The sequence below is a fragment of the Erinaceus europaeus genome, chromosome 5 (assembly GCF_950295315.1).
Source record: "Erinaceus europaeus chromosome 5, mEriEur2.1, whole genome shotgun sequence".
Lineage (NCBI taxonomy): Eukaryota > Metazoa > Chordata > Mammalia > Eulipotyphla > Erinaceidae > Erinaceus > Erinaceus europaeus.
The window spans coordinates 86,485,028-86,507,190 of NC_080166.1; the positions used below are offsets into that span (position 1 = coordinate 86,485,028).

The 22,163-nt window shown below is 41.5% G+C and overlaps 2 protein-coding genes across 4 annotated transcripts in view; one reads left to right on the forward strand and one right to left on the reverse strand.

Annotated features, from left to right (window-relative positions):
- METTL25 (methyltransferase like 25) overlaps positions 1 to 1,754 on the reverse strand; it is a 98,031-nt gene extending 96,277 nt beyond the window's left edge. For all 3 annotated transcript variants that reach the window (XR_009549978.1, XM_007517198.3, XM_060191461.1), the window contains exon 1: positions 1,314 to 1,754. Coding sequence is in view for 2 of the 3 variants with exons in the window: in XM_007517198.3 (XP_007517260.1) it covers positions 1,314 to 1,551 (238 nt within the window). In the remaining variant the exon portion in view is untranslated. The remainder of the gene's footprint in view (positions 1 to 1,313) is intronic.
- CCDC59 (coiled-coil domain containing 59) lies at positions 1,550 to 13,864 on the forward strand. The gene is given in 6 exon segments (XM_016185586.1): positions 1,550 to 1,588; positions 1,746 to 1,866; positions 2,898 to 2,987; positions 2,990 to 3,209; positions 9,824 to 9,944; positions 13,727 to 13,864. Coding segments are annotated over 6 exon segments (729 nt in total).
- The last annotated feature ends 8,299 nt before the right edge of the window (positions 13,865 to 22,163 follow it).

Here is a 22,163-nt window from a genome sequence, read left to right on the forward strand (position 1 = left end):
CAAGTCAAACAAATGAATAAGGTAAATTCTGCCATTTCTCAGGCTCTGTTCCTAACTCCTTCCATGTATTAACACATACAATTTTCACAGTGCCCCACCAAGTAGTAGTATCATCATCCCCATTTACAGATGAGGAACTGAGGCAACATGACAAAGCCCAAGTGAATGGAGCTGACAAGTGGTGGAGCTGGGGCTTGACCCTAGGCCATCTGTCAGCAAAGACTATTCTATTAGTTTGCTAGTGGTGCCATAAAAGAAATACTGCAGTGGGATCCAGGTGGTGGTAGAATGGTAGAGCCTACATGTCACAGAGTGCAAGGACCAGGGTTCAAGTCCCTGCTCCCCACCTGCAGAGAGGAAGCTTCATAAGCAGTAAAACAATGCTGTGTCTCTCTTTTTGCCTCTAGGGTTACTACTGGGGCTGGGTGCCTGCACTGCAAATTCACTGCTCCTGGAGGCCATTTTTTCCATTTTGTTGTTGGATAGGAGAGAGCGAGAGAGGAGGGGAAGCCAGAGAGAGAGAGAGAAAGATAGACACCTGGAGACCTGCTTCACTGCCTGTGAAGCGACTCCCCTGCAGGTGGGAAGCCGGGGGCTCGAACCTGGATCCTTATTCGGTCCTCCGCTTCAGGCCATGTGTGCTTAACCCGCTGCTCTCCATCTGCCCCCATCTCTCACTCTTTTTATCTCACCCCCCCCAACTTCCTTCTGAAAAATAAAAAATAACAACAGCAACAACAAAAGGTGCCAGGAGTGGTGGATTCATGGTGCAGACACTAAGACTCACTGACAACCCTGGGAGGAAGTGAATGTGGCGCTGGGCTAGCAGGCATGAGACCCCAGGTTCAATCCCAGGTACCATGTGCCAGAGTGATGCTGACTCTCCCTTCTGCTCTCTTATTAATAAATATTTTAAAAGATCAAAGGAAAATATGTACTGGCCAAGTGGTGGCGCGGCCATTCTTCCCTTTTTTTTTTTCTTCTAATTCTTAAGACAGAAACTGAGAAGGCAGAGGGGATAGAGGGAAATAAAGACACCTTCAGACCTGCTTCACTGCTCCTGAAGCATCTCCCCTGCAGGTGGGGAACAGGGCTCAAACTCCAGTTCCCCAGCTTGCTAACTACTGACAGAAGTGAATTACTTTGCATTAAAAAATAAAAAGCAAGCAGCAGCCTCGACCTTTCACGTGGGAAAGAATCCCTGGTCAGGAAGCTGGTTCTAAGCCCCGCCCACAAACCTCGCCGCAGGCTCCACCCACAACCCTTTATGGGCGGGGCCTCCGGCCCGCCGGGACCACTAGCAGGCTGTTCACCTGCGCTCCGCTCGCATTCCACTAGGGGGCGCATGTCCGCCGCCGACCGCCTCAACACCATCAGTACCCTTTCCGGTGGCAAAGCCACCAGTTGCTCCCACACGGATTCTGTGTAGAAGTCCACCGTGTGCGCGTTGGAAATGGGCAGGGCTTCCTTCAGGAATCGCACCAGTCCCTGCAACTTCATATACAACGTGGACAAGTCCTGAGTCGCTGGGAGCGGGCAAGAAGCGGCCATGGCGCTCAGACTTCCGGGTTGTAGGCGAGGGCTCGGCGCGTAGGCCGGATAAGTAGAACTCCGGTCCACTGCACGCTAGTTGGGCAATTGATTACTTCGGCTTAGTGACGTAGTTTGCCAGCGTCCTTCGTAGCTTTCCAGGCACCTTGCTTGGTGCATCATGGCGCCGGCGAGGACTGAAGCAAGGTGGCTAGGCGAAGATTTTTAAGACCCGCGGCGAAGGCGTTTCAACAGTCAGCTTCAGGAAAACCAGTGTGAAACGGAGAACAAGTTGACCTTATCACATGCAGACCTTCATAGGCAGTGTTCGCGAGGGTCTGTAAGACGGCAGCCTGTCTGTTCTCGGGACTGGGAAATCTTCTGACTTGCGACCCCCTCCAGGGAACGATTTAGGAGGCAGCTCTCCACACTCGTCTACCCACCTTCTCTCTGCTGGGATCCGCGGACAGCATCTTCGAACTCGCCAAATCCGTGTTTTTCTCAGTGCTCTGAATGAGGACACAAGGCATTGTTGCTAATATAAATCTTGAAACTTTTCACCCAACTTAATCCCGTTACTGATAGAGTCCTTCCTTCCCCTTAAAATTCTGTGAGCCAGCACAGAGAGCTGATACGAACTCCTTTGCGTGTGTGTTTTGTATGTGACGTGTGCATCTATTTCCAGTAGTGTGTAGAAAAGCAGGGCTGGTGCATAGTCCCAAGCGTTTGCTGATATTCCCCAGAGCCCTCTTACTGATCTTCCTTTCCTTGGCATTGACTTTTCAGTTTTTCTTGGTTTCTGTCAATGCCATCCTCCCATTTGAAACGTATAAATCTTTAAAATTTTGACTTCTGATAATGACTGACTTTTCAGAAACGCAGACACTAATTACAATATACTTTTGAAAATCAATAGTAAAGTGGTTTCCCTAATGTTACTGAAGAGTTGTGAGATGCTTTTACTCATTATTTATTTGTTAATGAGGGTGAGTATCGCTCTGGCATATGCTGTGCTGGGATCCAACTTTGGGCCTGAACCTCATACTTCAGTCCAGCACTTTAGCCAATGTTCAAGTATTAATTGAAAAATCATAAAATCTGTGCTTATATGAATTAAGAAATTTGTTGATAACCTACATGATATAACGACTAAGTCAGTTTTCCTTCTTTGAGAGTCTTATTTGAGTATTTGCACAACTAGTGTTTACCAAGTCTTTGCAACATGATTCATTCCATTATCTTAAACTTTTATCCTTGAAATAGATTTTCTGAACTAAAAGTAATTCTAGTGACTGTTACAGAGATGTGGGACATTTCTCATTGACAGTTACATTTTTCAAGTAACATTTCTGTATTCATCAGTGTAGGACAAGGCTTTGCATTTCGAAGAAAGATGATTCAGCAAAGTTACAAGAAATTGTTATGGAATTCAAAGAAGGCTCAGTCTTCCCAGGAATCCCATTCACAGATCAATACCTTGATCACCTGAAGCATCTCTATGTAGCAGAAGAGAAAAGATTAAGGAAGCAACATAGAAAAGTCTGTCAGCCTTTATCAGAAGAACAAATTCATCAGACTTTACCAGAAGAACAAGGTAACAGTGACAAGGCTTTGTCTGAAGAGTCTTGTAGTATTGATGAACCTCAGCCTAAAGAAGAACTGTAAATCAAAAGAGTAAAGTATGTATTATCTTTTTTTCTCTCCGCCTCTTCTTCCTTTTACCCCAGCCACAAGTCTTTTTATTATTATTATCTTTATTTGTTTATGAGATAGAGACAGCCAGAAATCAAAGGGGTGTGGGGGGGTAAGGGGAGAAAGAGACACCGGTAGCCCTGCTTCACCACTCAAGAAGCTTTCCCCTTGCAGGTGGGGACCAGGGGCTCAAACCAGGGTCCTTGAGCATTATAATATGTGCACTCAACCAGCTGGGCCATCACCTAACCCCCCAGCCACAAGTCTATTTTTTTTTTTTTTGCCTCCAGGTTTAAGCTGGGACTAGGAGCTTGCACTATGAATCCACTGCTCCTGCAGGCCGTTTTTCTATTGCTATTGCTGCTGCTGTTGTTGGATAGGACAAATAAATTGAGAGAGTAAAGGAAGACAAAAGGATGGACACTGCAGACCTGCTTCACTGCTTGTAAAGTGGCCCACGCTGCAGGTGGGGAGCCGGGGGCTTGAACCTGGATCCTTGTGCCAGTCCCTGCTCTTTGCTCTGTGTGCACTTAACGTGGTGCGCTACCACCCAGCCCCCCACAAGTCTTTCTTTAATATCAGGTTATCAGTTTCACGTGACTGTTTCATCAGAGATCACTGTGTTACAGCAAGATTGAACCTACCGTTATCCCTCTAAAAATATTTAGGCTACACAAAATAATGATACAGATATCAATATTGTCTAATATTTAACTTCTAATTTTAGGTTTGGTATTTCTGTTAGGAAAAGATAGTATATCACACATGGCTGTCATAGTTTATGAAAATTCAGGATACCACTATAAATCCTCAAATAAAGGAGAAAGAAAAAGGTTAGATGGGATAAAGAAATAGATGATGCTGTTTCATTTCTTCTCCATGTGTGAAAGACATCTTCTAGAAAATGCATATGAAGTTCAACTGCAATAAGAAACTTAGCATTTATAACCCAAACACAAATATACTTTAAAATCCAGACTGAGTACAGGTTATTTCTTAAATTTTAAGTTGTGGATTTTTTCCAAAACTAGATTAGCATTTTGTTATATACAGTTTATTGAAATATCTGCTTAAAGTATATAACAGGGTGGTGTTTCTCTCTGTGTCTCTGCTTCTTTCTCAAAATAAAATAAATTAAATATATAAGAAAAAAGTATATAACACGTGGGACTGCATTTCTTGCTTTAATACAAACCAAACTAATTTTGCTGTGAAACTCAAATTCAAAAATAATTATTTTACACACACCTAGTGTTTTTTTTTTTCAATCTACAGTGGTAAGCAGATATTACTAAAATGTACTCAACTTCTAAATCTCAATGAAATAAATTATATCTAATATGTACTGTGCTATTAAAAGCAGTGTACTAATATTTGGTATGAATAAATAAAAGGACAGAAAAGTAAATATCTGCCTCATTAGCTCTCATATGATGTAAGGATAGCCCTTGTCACTGGACTTGCCTTGATAATGTGATGGATTTAAAAAGCAACAACAATAACGAAAAAAAAGTAAAGAATACTGTCTACTGTACTGGGCATGTTAGAAGAATGATTGGGTGGTCTGGGAGGTGGCACAGTGGATAAAGCATCAGGTGGCACAGTGGATAAAGCATGAGGTCCTGAGTTCAAACCCCGGCAGCACATGTACCAGAGTGATGTCTGGTTCTTTCTCTCTCTCTCCTCCTATCCTTCTCATTAATAAATAAATAAAATCTTAAAAAAAAAAAAAAAGAAAAGAAAAAGAATGATTGGGAAGCTGGAGATTGGAAGTATGTCATTGAACTTCTCAGGACATTGTTCTACTCATCAACAAATGAGAGGCAAACCCGCTCTGTAACAAACCCTCGATGTGCAGGAACTCATGGAAAATTGCCATAAACAAAATTAGGGAAGAGGGGGAGATGCATTAAGATCTTCAAATTTTGCATTATCACCTTTTTGTCTCCTTTGTCCCCAATCAGTATGTGTCTGTTGGGGGATGGTGATGGGGGGTAACTGGAAGAATGGGATAGTCAGAATTGTTAGAGCAAGACTATGAGAGAGTTGTGAAATATCCTTTGGCTTGTCTCACACAGCAGTACCTGTCAGATGGATACCCTCTCTTAGATTAAACACAGTTTCAAATTGTTTCCATAGTGTGTCCCCCCCATCTCCATAACTCTGGATACATAATATCTCTGGACATCTTATGGCAGAGTTCTTTAGGTGTATTAATTTCTCCTCTGATATATGTGCTTATCAAATTTTGAGGAACAAAGCATGTTGCCTACTCCTTTGCATTTTAGTCCCTTCTGAGACACCAGTCATTACAGCAAGACTTTTCATACATAATTTTTAGTAAACAATTATTTGTGGATTGATAAATTAGCACGTGAGGGGGATTTTTATAAGTTCCCAGTGTTCCCCACATTGTGATGATAGTCCCTTTTTTTATTTTTTTGTTGTTGTTATTAATAGTATAAGATTGTAAGATTACAATTCTACACCATACCCACCACCAAAGTTCTGTTTCACCACCCTTCCACCATCTGTTGAAGAAACTCTCCTTTCTCCATTTAATAGTTTGGGCCTCCTTGTCAAAAATTAACTGTCCATAGCTTGCTTCTAGCCTTGTACCATTTTGAAGGCAGAACAATAGAAGTGAATTTAAAAAATAGTAGATAAGATAGATATAGATACAGAAAGGTAGATAGATATATAGTCAACTCACATATGTAATCTATGGAGAACTGTTGTACTTTTGCTTGAGGATGGGGACACAGTTCTGACAGTGGGGATGGTGTAGAACTATACCCCTATTTTACAGTTTTGTAACTCAATATCAAGTCACTAATAATATTTATAAAGGGGGGGGGGAATAAGGCCAGAGAGAAGTAGTATGGGGGTGGCAGGGAAGCCTCTACTAGTGACTAGGAGAGAGCTTATCTGAAGAAGGCAAGGGAGAGTCATATAAAGACCTGGGGAAGATGTCCTAAATGGAGAAAATACTAACTAAAAAAGTGTTCTAGGAAAAAAAGACCAGTGCTGTGGGAGGCAGTGACCAAAGGTTAGAGTGGAAAATAACAATGCTCAGACAATGTAGCACTTTGTAGATATTTGCATGGATTATGTTTTACTTCCAGTATGATGAATAGTGATGGGAGGGGGTTGAACAGAGGGGTAATATGCCCTAACATGTTTTAGAGACTCTTTCTTTATTGGTAACCCAGGCCAGGATTGCAGTTTCTCAATTATTTATTTGGACTGCAGTCATCATATATTGTTAACATGTTTAAAAAAAAAAAAAGTTTTTCATGGTGGAGGGTAGATAGCATAATGGCTATGCAAAGAGACTCTCTGGCCTGAGGCTCCAAAGTCCCAAATTCAATCCCCTGTACCACCATAAGCCAGAGCTGAGCAGTGCTCTGGTTAAAAAAAAAAAGTTTTTCAGAGGTATTCTAGTACAGTGGTTAACCACATTAACCCTGTAATTGGACTTGACATATTGGTGCCAGCAACCTCTAATGTGGAAAAGATAATTACGTAGTTTAGAACTGCCATAGCAAATAACTCCAAAATAAATTATTCACATAGACATTACAATGCCTTATGACATTGTGAAAACTGACTTTATTTATAAATAAGACGCTCTACAAAGTATATGATGCACAAGAACTGTTACATTAGACTTTATTATTACTGCTGCTACATGTTATTATTAATCCTCCCCCCCATATAGACTTAGAGTTTATTATTACTGCTGCTACATGTTATTATTAATCCTCTCCCCCCCAATATAGACTTAGTTACAACTAAAAACAATTGAGTACCAGCAAGATAACTCACTGGGCAGGGTACATGCTTTGCATGTAGAGGTACGGTTAAAGTCCTCTTCAAGCATCTCACAGGTAGCTCAAGTCCTATGGTGTTTTACCCTTTCTATATCTCTCCATCTCTGTCTCTGAATTAAAAAGTGACCTGGGAGTGGTAAAATGCATAACACTAATTGTGTAAGACTTAAGAAGCTTTTTATAAAAGATATTTTAATAGAGTTTTAATGAGTTACTTAATATTAGTTGATAATATTAAGTAAAAAGTGCTACAATATAAACTTGCAAATAACCCTGCTGTTCCTTGGGATTAGAACCTTTTACTTCATTAAAACTGTCTTTTTTAATATTATGAGCTATTTATACTATAGGGACAGAAAATAGAACTCCCTCTGGGGGGAAAAGGATAATTGGGGATAATGACAAAGACACTGAAAATTCAGTGTTTGGTGTATTTTTCTTCAGTAAGCTTGTTCACAATATTATGGAATGGTGGAGATTGAACTTAAGCAAGAGTTTAACAATAGGAATGTAGATTGTAGTTATTCCTGATGATAACTGGAGAGAGGGGTGAAAACATCACCAGAGTTAACCTTCTAGAAGTGCCTCCAAAGTCAGCAATGATGGATAAACAACAAATCTAAAGACTAGCTCTTAGTCCTATTTCTCTTGGATTTTATAGTATTTGACAGCTGACCAGGCTCTACTTTGTACAACTTTTGTTTGCTGATTTGGCATTACTGCATTCTCCACATTTATGGCCATACAATGTAGCTTGTTGAATAACTTTTTTTTTTTACTTTCTTTATTGGGGAATTAACAGTTTACAATCTACAGTAAATCAGTAGTTTGTACACATGTACCACTTCTGTCTTCCATGTAACAATTCAACCCACACTAGGTCCTCCTCTGCCGCCATCTTCCAGAACCTGAACCCCCAGCCCACCCCAGAGTTTTCACCCTTCACATATGTCTTTCCATAGATACAGCAAAGCCATGGTTGTGGGTATGAGTGCCAAAAAAAAGAATAAGAAGACCAAGAAGAGAAAACTTGTTTGTGTGTGTGTGTGTGGGGGGGAATCTGGAATAAAGAAGAGGGGAAAAAATGTCAGATTCAGAAGTAGCAGTTTAAAAAGGATCAGGAGAGAGGAATGTCATCAAAATCAGTGGAATGAAAAAAAATTTTTTTTAAGAAATGGTTTAGTTAAATGAGACTGGAAATATGCCCATGAATTTAATCTTACTCAACTAGAATAGCCTGGGTAGTTTGATTAGAGTGGAAAGAGCAAAAATCATATTGCAGAGCACTATGGAACAAGAAGTGCTAGTCTGGTCATTATTTTGTCTAGGTGCTTGGCTGTGAAATGACATGACTCTGCGATGAGTAGAAGTGAATAAATCATCTGGATGCGGGCAAATAGTGCAATTTTTAAACAAGAGGATTACTTAAATATTAATATTGTGATTGTGGACCTGGCATAGTGAGATGTTGAGAGACATTGAAAAGAAAAGACTATTATTAAATCAGGTATTCTGAGGAACATAAATAGAAACTGAACCCAAGAGCTGAATTCACTTACTATGGAAGATGGATACTGTGTCTTAGGTGTGGCTATTTATGATGGAGGAAATTAAGTGATGACAGAAATGGTGATCAAAGAATTATGATATGAGGGAGTCCGGCGGTAGCGCAGCAGGTTAAGCACACGTGTTGTGAAGCACAAGGGGCGTATGGATCCCAATTCGAGCCCCAGGCTCCCCACCTGCAGGGGAGTCACTTCACAGGTAGTGAAGCAGGTCTGCAGATGTCTTTCTCTCCCCCTCTGTCTTCCCCTCCTCTCTCCATTTCTCTCTGTCCTATCTAACAATGATGACATCAGTAACAACAATAATAATAATTACAAAACAACAATAAAACAAGGGCAACAAAAAGGAAAAAAATTTTTTTAATCATGATATGAAAGATCATGTACGTCATGACATCCTCTAATACTTCATACAACCTGTCATTTCAGCCTGGCTCCTTTTACAGATTTTTTACTGAATGAACTGCTTTTTATCAATCTTCTTTTACCACCTTTTCATTAATATGTATCTTGATCAACCTCTGTGGAGAACTCTCAGAAGGCTAGAAAGGCTAGAAATGGACCTACCCTATTATCCTCTCCTTAGGAATATATCCTAAGGAACCCAACACATCCATCTTGGCAGCACAATTTGTAATAGCCAAAACCTGGAGGCAACAGACCCAACAAGAGCTGAGTGGCTGAGCAAGTTGTGGTCTATATACACAATGGAACACTACTCAGCTATAAAAAATGGTGACTTCACTGTTTTCAGCCGATCTTGGATGGACCTTGAAAAATTCATGTTAAGTGAAATAAGTCAGAAACAGAAGGATGAATATGGGATGATCTCACTCTCAGGCCGAAGTTGAAAAACAAGATCAGAAGAGAAAACACAAGTAGAATCTGAACTGGAATTGGTGTATCTCACCAAAGTAAAAGACTCTGAGGTGGGTGGGTGGGGAGAATACAGGTCCAAGAAGGATTCAGAGGACCTAGTGGGGGTTGTATTGTTATATGGGAAACTGGGGAATATTATGCATGTAGAAACTATTCTGTTTACTGTTGAAGGTAAAACATTAATTCCCCAATAAAGAAATTTAAAAGAATATGTATCTTGAAACATATAACTAGTTTTTATTGAAATAATATATATATAATACATCTGACATAATTGTGTTATGATTGTGGCCCTGCTGTTTTTAATCTTTGTCTTTTATAAAGTTCTGTTGCTATTCCAAGGAAAAGTAAAAGGAAGACATCAAATCAGAAAGCTCAAGAAGAATATGAACGGGTGCAAGCTATGCGTTCTGCTAAAAAACAAGATCTACTTCTAAAATGTTTGGTTTCTTTTTTTTTCTTAATTATTTTAAAGATAGATTATCTAAGTTGTACTTATTTGTATAAGGCTCATGGTATGCCTTCTGTAAGTATTTGTTGAATGAAGCAATAGTCTGAATAGGAAATGTTAATATAGGGAGGGGGTAGATAGCATAACTAGGTTATGCAAAGATACTCTCATGCCTGAGGCTCTGAAGTCCCAGGTTATGTCTCCTGCAGCACCATAAGTCAGAGCTGATTAGTGCTCTGGTAAAAAAACAAAAGAAAAAGAAAATGTTAATGTATATAAATTGCATAATTGATTTGTATATTTATTACTGTGAGGTAACACTAGTAAGTATAGAATTTAAAAAGTAGTGTTCATAGGTTAATAATATGAGGAGTTGGACTGTTTCCCAGGAGTATAGTATAGGAACTTACATTTTCAGCTGATACCATAGGAGATTTTTTAAATTATTTTTATTATCTTTATTTATTGGATATAAATAGCCAGAAATTAAGGAGGGGGATAGAGAGAGAGAAAGAGAGACACCTGTAGCCCTGCTTCACCACTTGCAAAGCTTTCCCCCTGCAGGTGGGGACCAGAAGCTCGAACCTGGGTCCTTGTGCATAGTAACGTGCACTCAACCAAGTGCACCACCACCTGGCCCCCATAAAAGATTTTTATAATGATAAACTTTTAGAACAACTAAGCTAAGAAAAATGTAGATGATGGGAGTCAGGCGGTAGTACAGCGGGTTAAGCGCAGGTGGTGCAAAGTGCAAGGACTGGCATAAGAATCCTGGTTCTAGCCCTTGGCTCCCCACCTGCAGGGGAGCCCCTTCACAGGCAGCGAAGCAGGTCTGCAGGTGTCTATCTTTCTCTCCCCCCTCTGTCTTCCCTTCTTCTCTCCATTTCTCTCTGTCCTATCCAACAATGATGACATCAACAACAACAATAATAACTACAACAATAAAACAAGGGCAGCAAAAGGGAATAAATAAATTTTTTTAAATGTAGATGAATTTCATAATTTTACATTGAGACAAAAGCCAGAAGGAGGTGCTATAATAAAGTAATGATAACTTAAAAACCTAATTTCACAAAAGGTAACCCAGTCATTCTCTACTATTTACACATCCAAAGTTATATACTTTCAAGTGGATAAAATAACTATAGCAATATCACCCTGGTGATTTTTCTGTTGTGTGTTGACATTTTAAAAACTTGTCACTAGTGGGCAGGTGGTGACTTAACAGTGTGCAAGGACCCAGGTTCGAGCCCCTGGTCCCTACCTGCAGGGGGAAAGCTTCGTGAGTGGACTCTCTTCCCCTTCTCTCAATTTCTGTCTCTATCTAATAATAAATAAATACAAATATTTTTTTTAAAACTTGCCATTTCAGTGCACCAATCAAAAAATAAGTTGATGGCACTGCCACAATCTTTGTTCATCTTCAGAGTTTATATAAATAAAAAATATAGAATCTTAACATCTAAAGTTGATTATTTTTAAGCTGGTAGCAGGAATAATTATGGAAATACTGACCTCTTGTCTCAAAAGCTGTCATATACTCTTTTTTATTTTTTCCTAACCAATGGGAAAGCTAATGTCTCTCACCTTGGAAGGAGTGTTCTAAAATGTTTTTCATATTAAATGGTGGAGCTTTGTAATCATCAAATATCAATGTCATGAATTTATAGATTTATTATTAAATCTTAATATCAAAATTAGTACTGTTAATCATGAGATACCAAATTAAGTAAGGACCCGCTTTGATGGGTCCATTTTTGCAGAGTCCGGCAGTGGTGAACCTGGTTGATAGCACATTCTAACACCATGTCAAAGAACCCAGGTTTAAGCCCCTATTCCCTACCTGGAAGGGGGAAGCTTTAAAAAAAATTTTTTTATTATCTTTATTTATTGGATAGACACAGAAATCAAGAGGGAAGGGGGAGATAGAGGAGAGAGACAGACACCTGCAGCCTTGCTTCACCACTTGTGAGGTTTTCCCCCTACAGGTGGGGACCATGGGCTCGAACCTGGATCCTTGTGAATTATAATGTGTGCTCAACTAGGTGCACCACCACCAGGCCCCAGGAAGAAGCTTTTAACAGCAGTGAAGCAGTGTTGAAGGTGTCTCTTGCTATCTCACTCCTCCTTTCCTCTCAATTTCTGTGAGAAAAAAAAGAAGAGTCACTATTGGTGGATTTTCCTGTAGGCATAGAGCCCCAGTGATAACCCAGCTAGGGGAAAAAAGAAAAATACTTTTTTTTTCCTTTGTCCAGAGTGATGAAGGTATTGACATACCCAAATTTTGTTCAATTTTTCTTTTATATTTGATTAAGAATATTACACTGCACTTCAATTGGTGTTTGTCAGGTTTTCTTATAACTTGAATTATGTTCCCTTTATACTCAAATGGAACAAGTCTTTTAAGAAACCTAATGAACTTGGTAAATCTTTTTTGTTATTCTCACCTAGTTGTTACTGTTCAGGTCAGCTTTTTCAGATAGAGAGGGAAGGAGATGTGAGAGATACCATAGCACTGAAATTTTGCCAGTACTCTGGGGGTCAGGACTAAAGACTGGGTCATGCAGTGCCAAAGCAGGCATGCTCTCAGATGAACAGCCTCCCTAGCCCCAGTCATTCCTAGATGGTCAAAATCAGAGTGCCCAACACAATTTTTTACATGTGTACATTATGTAGTTAATCAATACTCTTTTTTCTCTTGAGTCTGAGAGTCCAATAGTTTATCTACTGTGCCATCTTCTGGGTCCCAATGAATACTTTGTGAATTTAATTTGTCAGATAACAAAAAGAATGCCTGGGGGAGTCGGGTGGTAGCTTAGCAGGTTAAGCACAGGTGGCGCAAAGTGCAAGGACTGGCATAAGGATCCCAGTTCGAGCCCCTGGCTCCCCACCTGCAGGGCAGTTGCTTCACAAGCGAAGAAGCAGGTCTGCAGGTGTCTATCTCTCCCCCTCTGTCTTTCCCTCCTCTCTCCATTTCTCTCTACCGTATCCAACAACGACAACATCAACTACAATAAAAAAACAAGGGCAACAAAAGGAAATAAATATTTGAAAAAGAACATAAAAATAAATTTTAAAAAAAGAATGCCTGCCACACATTCTGTTATATGAACTAATAATGATCCTTTAGAGTATCCTCTGATTCTTCAATAGAAGTAAATGTTGAAATTAGAAGTATGTCTTCTCACAAGTCGAACCTGAAATGGAATTGGAGTATTACACCAAAGTAAAAGACTCTGGGGTGGGTGGGTGGGGAGAATACAGGTCCATGAAAGATGATGAATGACATAGTGGGGGTTGTATTGTTAAGTGGGAATCTGGGGAATGTAATGCATGTACAAACTATTGTATTTACTGTTGAATGTAAAACATTAATTCCCCAATAAAGAAATAAATTATTAAAAAAAGAAGTATGTCTTCTCTATTATTGCTGTTTCTTCTATATAAATAAATTAAAATTTTTAATAACTACCTTGTTCTATGATACAGCATATGTAATAGCAAGAAAGCAAAGATAATATATACTCCCCCCCCCCTTTTTTTACCATAGGACTGCTCAGTCTGGCTTATGGTGATGCGGGGGTTGAACCTGGGACTTTGGAGCCTCAGGCATGAGAGTCTCTTTGCATAACCATTATGCTATCTACCCCTGCCAAATGTATACAATGGTGTATGACACATCTAAAAAACATGATGTATGTTGACATCTGTTTTAGCACAATTGCTTAATAAACTAAATTGCTTACTAAGAGAAATTGCTTGTTCAGGAATTTCAGGAATTTGAGAGATGACAAGAAAGAGAAGAAGCTCAGAGACTCTACAAACAGAGGAGAATGGAAGTGTTCAAAATATTGAATTAAAAGACTAGAAAGGGTCAACCAAGTTTTAATTTACAAATGGAGTATCTTCTTTAAAAATTCTCCCCACCCACCCACCCACCCCAGAGTCTTTTACTTTGGTGTAATACTCCAATTCCATTTCAGGTTCGACTTGTGTTTTCTTTTCTAATCTTGTTTTTCAACTTCGGCCTGAGAGTGAGATCATCCCATATTCATCCTTCTGTTTCTGACTTATTTCACTCAACATGATTTTTTCAAGGTCCATCCAAGATGGGCTGAAAACGGTGAAGTCACCATTTTTTACAGCTGAGTAGTATTCCATTGTATATATATACCACAACTTGCTCAGCCACTCATTTGTTGTTGGACACCTGGGTTGCTTCCAGGTTTTTTGGACACCTGGGTTGCTTCCAGGTTTTGGCTATTACAAATTGTGCTGCCAAGAACATATGTGTACACAGATCTTTTTGGATGGATGTGTTGGGTTCCTTAGGATATATCCCCAGGAGGGGAATTGCAGGGTCATAGGGTAGGTCCATTTCTAGCCTTCTGAGAGTTCCCAGACTGTTATCCACAGAGGTTGGACCAATTTAGATTCCCACCAGCAGTGCAGGAGGGTTCCTTTGACCCCACACCCTCTCCAGAATTTGCTGCTGTTACTTTTTCTGATGTATGACATTCTCACAGGAGTGAAGTGATATCTCATTGTTGTCTTGATTTGCATTTCTCTGACAATCAGAGACTTGGAACATTTTTTCATGTGTTTCTCGGCCTTTTGGATCTCTTCTGTGGTGAATATTCTGTCCAAGTCCTTCCCCCATTTTTGGATGGGGTTATTTGTTGTCTTGTTGTTGAGTCTGGCAAGCTCTTTATGTATGTTGGTTATTAAACTCTTATCTGGTGTATGGCATGTAAAGATCTTCTTCCATTCTGTGAGGGGTCTCTTGGTTTGGGTAGTGGTTTCTTTTGCTGTGTAGAAGCTTTTTAATTTGATGTAGTCCCATAGGTTTATATTTGCCTTAGTCTTCCTTGTAATTGGATTCGTTTCATTGAAAATGTCTTTAAAATTTATGCAGAAAAAAGTTCTGCCAATATTTTCCTCTAAGGATCTGATAGTTTGTGGTCTAACATCCAAGTCCTTGATCCACTTGGAATTGACTTTTGTATTTGGTGAAATACAGTGATTCAGTTTCATTCTTCTGCATGTTTCAACCCATTGTTTCCAACACCATTTGTTGAAGAGACTCTGCTTTCCCCATGTAATAGTCTGGGCCCCTTTGTCAAAGATTAGATGTCCATACGTGTGGGGCCTCATTTCTGGGCTCTCAATTCTATTCCACTGGTCAGTGTGTCTGTTCATGTTCCAGTACCAAGCAGTTTTGATGACAATGGCCCTATAATACAGTTTGAGATCTGGGAGTGTGATGCCTCCGGTTCTGTTCTTTTTTCTCAAGATTGTTTTGGCAATTCTAGGTCTTTTCTGGTTCCAGATAAACATTTGTAGCATTTTTTCTATTCTCCTAAAAAATGTGCTTGGGATCTTGATGGGGATAGCATTAAATTTGTAGATGGCTCTGGGTAATATATTCATTTTGATGATGTTAATTCTTCCAATCCATGAACATGGACTATCTTTCTACTTCTTTGTGTCTTTTTCAATTTCTTTGAGTAGTGACTCATAATTTTCAGTATACAAGTCTTTCACTTCTTTGGTTAGGCTTACTCCTAGATATTTTATTGTTTTTGTTGCTATAGAAAAAGGAACTGATTTCTGGATTTCAATTTCTTCTAACTTCGTGTTTGCATAGAGGAATGCCACTGACTTTTGAATGTTAATTTTATAGCCTGACACCTTACTGTATTGCCTGATAATTTCCAAAAGCTTCTTGCTGGATAGCTTAGGTTTTTCCATGTATACTATCATGTCATCTGCAAATAAGGAGAGTTTGACTTCTTCTCTTCCAATCTGTATCCCTTTAATTCCTTGCTCCTGCCTGATTGGTATGGCAAGAACTTCCAACACTATGTTGAATAGTAATGGTGATAGTGGGCAGCCCTGTCTAGTACCTGACCTGAGGGGAAATGCTTCCAGTTTTTCACCATTGAGTATGATGTTGGCTGTAGGTTTGCTATATATAGACTCCACTATCCTCAGGAATTTTCCATCTATTCCCATTTTTTGTAGTGTTTTGATCATAAAGGGATGTTGTATTTTGTCAAAGGCTTTCTCTGCATCTATTGATATGACCATGTGGTTTTTGGTCTTGCTTTTGTTGATGTGGTGGATCACAATGATTGATTTACGTATATTAAACCAACCTTGCATGCCTGAGATAAACCCCACTTGGTCATGATGAACAATCTTTTTAATATAGTCTTTGATTGTCAGAGAAATGCAAATAAAGACAACAATGAGATATCACTTCACTCCTGTGAGAATGTCATACATCAGAAAAGGTAGCAGCAACAAATGCTGGAAAGGTTGTGGGGTCAAAGAAACCTTCCTGCACTGCTGGTGGGAATGTCAATTGGTCCAAACTCTGTGGAGAACAGTCTGGAGAACTCTCAGAAGGCTAGAAATGGACCTGCCCTATGATCCTGCAATTCCTCTCCTGGGGATATATCCTAAGGAACCCAACACACCCATCCAAAAAGATTTGTGTATACCTATGTTCTTAGCAGCACAAGTTGTAATAGCAAAAACCTGGAAAGCAAGCCAGGTGTCCAACAACAGATGAGTGGCTGAGCAAGCTGTGGTCTGTATACACAATGGAATACTACTCAGCTATTAAAAATGTTGACTTCACTGTTTTCATCCGATCTTGGATGGAGCTTGAAGAAATGTTAATTGAAATCAGTTAGAAACAGAAGGTTGAATATGGGATGATCTCACTCTCAGGCAGAAGTTGAAAAACAAGATCAGAAGAAAAAACATGTAAAACCTCAACTGGAGTTGGTGTATTGCACCAAAGTAAAAGACTCTGGAGTGGGTTGGGGGTAGAGGGGAGAGTACAGTGTTTGATGTACACACTCTCTCAGATACACACCCTCTGTCTCTGTTAAAATGAAACTAAAATCAGCAAGGATACAATGAACTATAACCCCGTAGTTTAAAAAAGATGAGCCTATGTCATTTGAAAGAAAAACTGATAGACCTGTGACTATGCTAAGCTAAAAAGAATTGAGAGACAAATCCAAGATAATATTCCTTATATGTGAACCTTATATAACCAGAGCAAACAAATTTACAAGAAAGGGATCACCACACAGGAAGCTCTGCCCCAGAGAACTCTGGAACACAGGGCCCACCCACCCAAATGCCCAACTCTAATTCTCACCCATATGCCCCACCAGGGGTCCCCACACCTCCATAAAGGAAAAGGAACCCCCCACCCCCAAGGTGCTTTCCAACCCAGAAGTCCACCTAGAGCATGACTGACCTGGTGCATGTGGCTTTCGAAGCTGCAGAAAATTCAGGAAAGCACTGAGTCTAAACTCAGTTCAGTCATGCAGCTCACAAGATCTTCAGCAGCAGAGATGGGGGCCCACTTGCCCATGCCTTTTATCTGTGGCCAAACAGCAATGTCTTCAGCAGGTCAGCCATTTTAAAGCCTGCTTCCCTAAAGCAGACCAAGCCTTGCTCACCTCTTCCGGGAAAGCCAAAATCAGATTTCAGTCAAAACAGCCCCACTCACCTACCAACTCCAAACACCTGAACTCCAGGCTGACACTTTACAATGTCTATGGAGGTGGTGGCAGCGGCGAGGGTAAAGAAGGTGGAAGCTGGGGCTTGAATTCTTAACTATGCATCTGCTCATCTAGCCTGCAGCTTCCCCCTTTGCACAGGTTCCCCTCTGGGGACTGGGGCTGGGAGATGGATTTTGGCTTTCTGGGTAGTTTCTTTTCTCCTCTTCCAACTGCTCCTCTTTCTTTTCCTTCTGTTACCAGAAACTGCTCAGCTAGATTTTATGCTGGTGCTGAAAACTGAACCTGAGATTTCAGTGCCTCAGGCATGAAAGTCTTGCATAGGATGCTCTGAGTAGTTTCTATGACTGTCATCAAAGCACTCATTTCCACTGCATTTCTTCTTAACATTAGTAATAGCCACTATATGGGTCATATTGCAAATAGTTATTTTTCATCTCTACCAACTTGTCATGGGTCTTCCTGTATTTATTATTTGTTTGTTTGTTTATTTTTAACCAGAGCACTACTCAGCACTGGCTTCTGGTAGTGCTGGGGGTTGGGTACAGCTTGAACCTGACACTCTTCTTCTTCTAGCATTTGCCCTTCTTCCGTAGCCAGTCAACAGCATCAGGTTGAGCCTGATGTAAAGTCCTGAGACCTCCTCTGAATCTGGAGAGGTGGCAGTCATTGACTATGTCATAGTCTGTCTGTAGCCGCAGGGGCAGTTCAGGTCGTCTCTGGCTCCCCAGCGATGGAACATAGCGGCGCACTGGCCATGGCCTGTTCGATAGCGATTGAGGAGGGCCCAATCATAACGTGCTAGGTCAAAGCCGGGTTGACGCTTGCAGGGGTCTGTGATGAGGTGTTTGTTCTTTACCTCAGCTGACTGCCAGCTCTGTTTCCAAGAGACTGGAACAGAGAAGTTCAGTGTAGGTGTAGGGGACCAGATTGGGTGACGAGACGTCAAGCGTTGAACAGGGTGGGCGAAGATATCCGCATATATTGGCAGGTCCGGTCGAGCGTAGACGTGGGAAATGAACTTAGATGATGCCACATCCTGACGAATATCTGGTGGGGCGATGTTGCTAAGAACTGGCAGCCATGGAACTGGGGTGGAACAGATGGTTCCAGAAATTATCCTCATGGCGGAATATAATTTGGAATCGACCAAGTGGACATGGGGGCTACGGAACCATACTGGGGCACAGTATTCTGCAGTGGAATAGCATAATGCCAGAGATGATGATCGTAGTGTGGAAGCGCTCATGCCCCATGAGGAGCTGGCCAGTCTTGCAATGATGTTATTCCTCGCGCCCACCTTTGCTGCAGTTTTTATGAGATGTTCGTGAAATGACAGAGTGCGATCGAGAGTAACGCCAAGATAGACTGGCTGGGCTTCATGCCGGATTCTCGTATCGCCAAGCTGCACATTAAGCTCACGCGAGGCCGAGGCATGGTGTAGATGGAAAACAGATGATACCGTTTTTGCAGTGCTAGGGATTAGTCGCCATTTTTTACAGTAATCAGATATCAGAGACATGTCTTTCGTGAGTGTTTCCTCGAGGATATCGAACTTGGATGCCTGAGTTGCACAGCAGATGTCATCGGCGTAGATGAACTTCCTTGAAGAAGTTTCTGGGAGGTCATTGATGTAAATATTAAATAGCGTAGGAGCCAGAACAGAGCCCTGGGGGAGGCCACTTGAGACAAGTCTCCATCTGCTAGACTTGTCACCCAGATGTACCCGGAAACTTCTGTTTTGGAGAAGAAACGATATAGTGTTGGCCACTCATGGAGGCAGGCATCTTGAGATCTTGACTAGGAGACCATGGTGCCAGACCGTGTCATAGGCTGCTGTGAGATCAACAAAGACAAAGACAGCACCCGTCTTTAAATTCTTCTGGAATCCATTTTCAATGTAAGTTGAGAGGGCCAGGGCTTGTTCGCAGGTAGATCTTCCTGGGCGGAAACCAGCCTGGGCGGGTGATAGGAATTTCTCTGTAAGATGAGAAATACGTGACAGAAGCAGCCTCTCAAGGAGTTTGTAACACACAGAGAGGAGAGAAATTGGTCTATAGCTGGCGGCCAGTGTTGCGTCTTTCTTTGGTTTCAAAACCGCTATAATCTTCGCACGACACCAAACTTTGGACATAGACTCAGATTCCAAGATATGGGACAGGAATGAAGCGAGCCACTTCTTTGCCACGGGGCCCAGGTTAAGAATGAGTTCTGGGGTGATGTTATCACAGCCAGCAGCTGTTCCCGGTTTAACCCTCTTCAAAGCGTCTTCCAGTTCAGACAGTATAAAGGGAGAGATTTTTGGAGATGGACAAGATAACCGGAAGTGGGATGACCACTCATGGGAAATTTCTCTTTTCCAGACTGGGTCGATCTTAGCACATCCAACTTGAGTTAGGTGACTGGCCACTGAGTTTGGAGATACGGGAGGATGGGAGACGGGAGGGGGTTGGCTACCGGCACCCAGTCTGTGAAGAAGCTTCCAGGCCTTCCTACTTGAGTGGGTGAAGTTCAGACTTTCCGTGAGTTGTTGCCAGTGGGCTTGGTGTGCTGCATCCAGGGAGGCAATGAGATGGTCAGCCACATCTGGGTCGCTCGACTCATCATACTGCTTTAGTAGTTGCTCGCATTCAGCGTCAGGACAAGGCGTATAGTTAGCACGTCTCCCACGAGGAATGGCTTGGGAAGCTGCTTTGAAGATGGCTTGGCGGAAGCACCTGTAGGAATCTTCAGAGGGGATAGAGTTAATTGGAATTGCAGGAATAGATTTGTTGGTAAGATCACTGAACAGATGCCAGTTTGCTTTCCGAAACTTCCATCTTAGTTTCTCCGAGCACAGAATCAGTGGGAGCTGGAGACCAATGTGGATGATAGCTGGGTGGTGATGACTGTGCGGGAAGATCTTGAGAACTTGTCTCGTAGCAGGAAAGGCTTGGCTGTTGACTGTGCTAATCCAGCACAGGTCGGGTGATGAGTCTTTATTCCATCTAGCACTGTGAAAAGAGCCTGGCTGTTTGGGATCGTATAATTGGGATGCATTGGATCGACCTTCCCATGGTGCATCTCGTGAGTACCCATTCATTGGGGAAACTGACGATCCTTCCTAGCCGACTGAATCCACATGGATCCCAGTCACTTTCAAAGCCAGCAACAAGCAGCTCCTTCCAGCTTTCAAGCTGTTGGTCCTGCTCTTCGAGTCCTCCAACTTAATGTTGAGGGGCTGTTCTTTGCCAAACGCATTCTTATTGGTCAATTGGCGATTCAGCATCAGGCAGATGTTATCTGCCTACAAGAAACACATATAGCAGTCGATGAAGCTGCTCGATTCACCATCAGTGGATTCGATTTAATATGCTATAATCTCCATCCTAAACATGGCCGAGCCATCTACGCCAAATTGTGTCTTGCGGACGTTTACCATACGGCCTCTTCGACCTTCTATGACTCCATTACTATTGGAACTATTCAGCTCGTCAACGTATATAAGCCTCCCAGTGCCTCATGGGATAACGAGGTCCTGCCTAGCCCCAATCACCCAGCCGTTTACGTTGGAGACTTTAATAGTCATCACCAAGACTGGGGATATTCCTCCACTCGTGCTGATGGCTCTATCTTAGCCAACTGGGCTTCAGTGAATGACCTGACACTCTGAAGCCCCAGGCAGGAGAGTCTCTTTGCATAACAATTATGCTGGCTCCCCATCCAAAGTAAATCTAAAAAAGGAAGGTAGGGCAATCAATAGCTCCCCTGGAAATGCTTTTCCCTGTGAATGGGCCGGATTTGAGGCTGGACCCCACCTCATTGAAGGAAGCTTTGGTGTTATGGTCTCTTTAATTCTTTCTGCTCTCTATCTATATCAAAATTAAATCAATACTGGATCAGGTAGTGGCATGTCTGGTTTAGTGCACACATTATAGTGCACAAGGTCTTAGGTTCAATCCCTAGGTCCCCAACTTCAGGGAAAAGCTCACAAGTGCTGAATCAGGGATACAGGTGTCTCTGTCTCTTCCTCTCTCTCTCCCTCTCCCCTCTTAATTTATCTCTGTTTATCCAATAATAGATTAATAAATAAATAAACAGAAAATTTTTAAAAATTAAAAAAACAAAAATAAAGAGAAGTTATGAGATACTCAGTGGAAATCGGTGGTGCAACTGAAAATATAGTCAATATTCTTCAGTCCCAAATGAATGAAGCAGGAGGTGATTCTGCCCTTGTTCATCCCCTCCTGGAGCTTTCACATTTGTCTTTCTGCCATTCACCTTCCCCATCTATGACCAGTGAATTTCTCTGCACTGGCAGAGGCAGGTTTTGCAACAGTCAGTTCCCACATTCTCCTGCACCTTGACTCCAGAGCATTCTGGTCCTGCCTTGCCCAGACCTCTCAGTCCCCTGTGTGTTCCTGGGGAGAAGACATGGTGCTTCTGGATAAAGTCCCATCTCTGACTGCACATCCTGCCATAACTACAGTCCTTGTTGGGAGACTCAACTAGCATTTAATCCAAACAGAGATGGCATGGTTATGCCTAGGTGGTGGCACAATGCATAAAGAACATTAGTGTCTCAAGGATGAAGTCCCAGATTAGATCCCTGGCACCACATAGGACTGCCAGGAGCCATTTCTCTGCTTGATAGATGATAAGCTTGGAAACAATGGAATCCCTCGAGACA